The sequence below is a fragment of the Euprymna scolopes genome, chromosome 46 (genome assembly GCF_053919585.1).
Source record: "Euprymna scolopes isolate OS-2025 chromosome 46, ASM5391958v1, whole genome shotgun sequence".
NCBI lineage: Eukaryota > Metazoa > Mollusca > Cephalopoda > Sepiida > Sepiolidae > Euprymna > Euprymna scolopes.
This window is the reverse complement of record NC_136527.1, coordinates 50,762,242-50,764,294: the sequence shown is the minus strand read 5'-3', so window position 1 is coordinate 50,764,294 and position 2,053 is coordinate 50,762,242. Positions and strand designations below refer to the sequence as shown.

The following is a 2,053-nucleotide window of genomic DNA, read 5'->3' as shown; positions in this document are numbered from 1 at the left end:
ATAGTTCATCTGACGTGGCAGAATCAGAAGCAGATCCGAAACCAGAACGAGAATCTGAATCAGAACCTGAACCTGAATCTGAATAAGAACTAGAACGAGAGCCAGAACCAGAATCAGAACCAGAATCAGAACCAGAATTTATGAATGTGCCCCTTCGCAGAAGTAAGTGGACTAGGAGACCAACTCTGCAGTGCACTCTGTGTTATCATCAGATCAGGAGGAGTGTAATACTCACCAGAGTAGCAAGTGTCCGCGTATTTGTGCATTGTGTAGATGTGCGTGCGAGTGATGGCGTGATGGAGGAGGGGTGGACTTGCCGCAGGGAAGTGTTGGGTGGGAAAAGAGAAAAAAGATGGCGCTTGGTCTCGTAAAATCGTGAGATCACGAAAAAACAGAGGGCAACATACAAATGAGACAGGGTGAAAAACTGCATAAAAAGCAAGTTTGAGTGAGAGGAACTGACAATGTCGTTTACAGTCACGAACGTATTGTGTTCCTATTGCAAGCGTTGGTGACGATTCCGGTTGAATTCGATACATATTGGGCCCAGTTTTGCCAAAGAATCGAAGTACCAAAGGAGGATTTATGGCTATATTTGAGTAGCCTGTCATGAGGAGTCATATTAGCGGCAGTGCAGAGTAGCGATCTAATTGAGTGAAGAGCATCAGGTAGTATGTCTTCCCAATAGAGCAGCTTCATGTTGCTCGAGTGTAAGGTTGTTTGGATGGCCTTCCATAAAGTTCCATTGAGTTTCTCAACCTGCTCATTACCTTCAGGGTGATATCTACTAGTTTTTGAGGTAGCAATACCTTTCCCAAGTAAGTAATCTCTAATTTCACCAGAAAGGATGTCGGCAGCCCTATCAGTATATATTACATCAGGCATACCAAAAATTGAAAATAGTTGGATTAGACAGAAGATAATGGTTTTGTTTTTCATGTCTTTACAGAGAAAGTCAGAAGAAAAGTGATAATACTAATCAATTATAGTGAGTATTTGTTACCATGCGACGGAGTAGGTAGGGGGCGTTGAAGCCAATGTTCAATCGTTGAAAAAGTAGAATAGGTCTGTACGAGTGTTGCTTCTTTAGAAGCCTGTGCGAGTGTTACTGATGAAATGGTTGAGCCGTGTAACACCAGGATGGCATAGTCTAACATGTAAATCACGAAGGTCTTGTAGAGTGTGAGTTAGAGTAGAGATGTGAGAGAATGTGTCAGCAGCTGAATTTTCCGTTCCCGGCTGTTAGACGATACTGAATTTGAACTGTGACTGTTGAATCTGCCAACAACATATCTAATCATTTTTTGTTTTTGATTTCCTACCGTTGTCAAACATGAAACTAATGATCTTTTGGTCTGTAATGACTTTGAAGTATCTTCCGAGTTGAAATTGTTGCCACTTTTGGAAAGCTTTGACAAAAAGCAGCAGCTTGCTTTTAAACAGCATGTTGTTTAATTTGGTTCGGATTAGCGTCCGTTAAAAGAATGAAACAGGTCGACCTTGTTGGTTTATTGTAGCAGCTATGCAGTAATTGCTTGCATTTGTTTCTAATTCAATTTTTTTATCCTAGTCAGCTGTTTTTAGTGTAGCATTTTTTAGATCAGTCTTCAACGTCTGAAAAGAGTTTAAGACGGATGGGGCAGTGGAAACTCTTTGTTGTGGTTGAGAAGCAGTATTCTATCAGAGAAGGTTTGAATGAACTTACTATAATACGAGAACATTCCGACTACTCGTTTTTGAGATGTGAGCTTTAGAGGGAGTGCATTTCGAGGAGTGGTTTTAGTCTTTAGTATTCACGAGCAATTTGATTGTTTTGGATTGTGTAACCAAGTAAAGTGATTGAGCTGAAATGACGGTCTTACTTTGCTCAGCATGATGTATCTTTTCATGATATCATAAAACCTTTGGAGATTGTAGTTGTGCCTTTTTTATCCTTTCCACTTTCCACATGTTATGGCGTTGTCTATGTAGAAGAAGGTATCTATCAAATTCTCCTTCTCTATGGGGAGGGATGTGATGTCCCAAATCAAGGGAAATAACTCTATGAGTTATC

The 2,053-nt window shown here is 40.4% G+C and overlaps 1 protein-coding gene across 1 annotated transcript; it reads right to left on the bottom strand.

Moving 5' to 3' along the window:
• Positions 1-477: 477 nt before the first annotated feature.
• On the bottom strand, positions 478-885 carry LOC145270119 (uncharacterized). Its single transcript, XM_080125724.1, has one exon. The coding sequence runs from the start codon at positions 883-885 to the stop codon at positions 478-480; it is 408 nt and encodes a 135-aa protein (XP_079981850.1).
• Between the last annotated feature and the right edge of the window lie 1,168 nt (positions 886-2,053).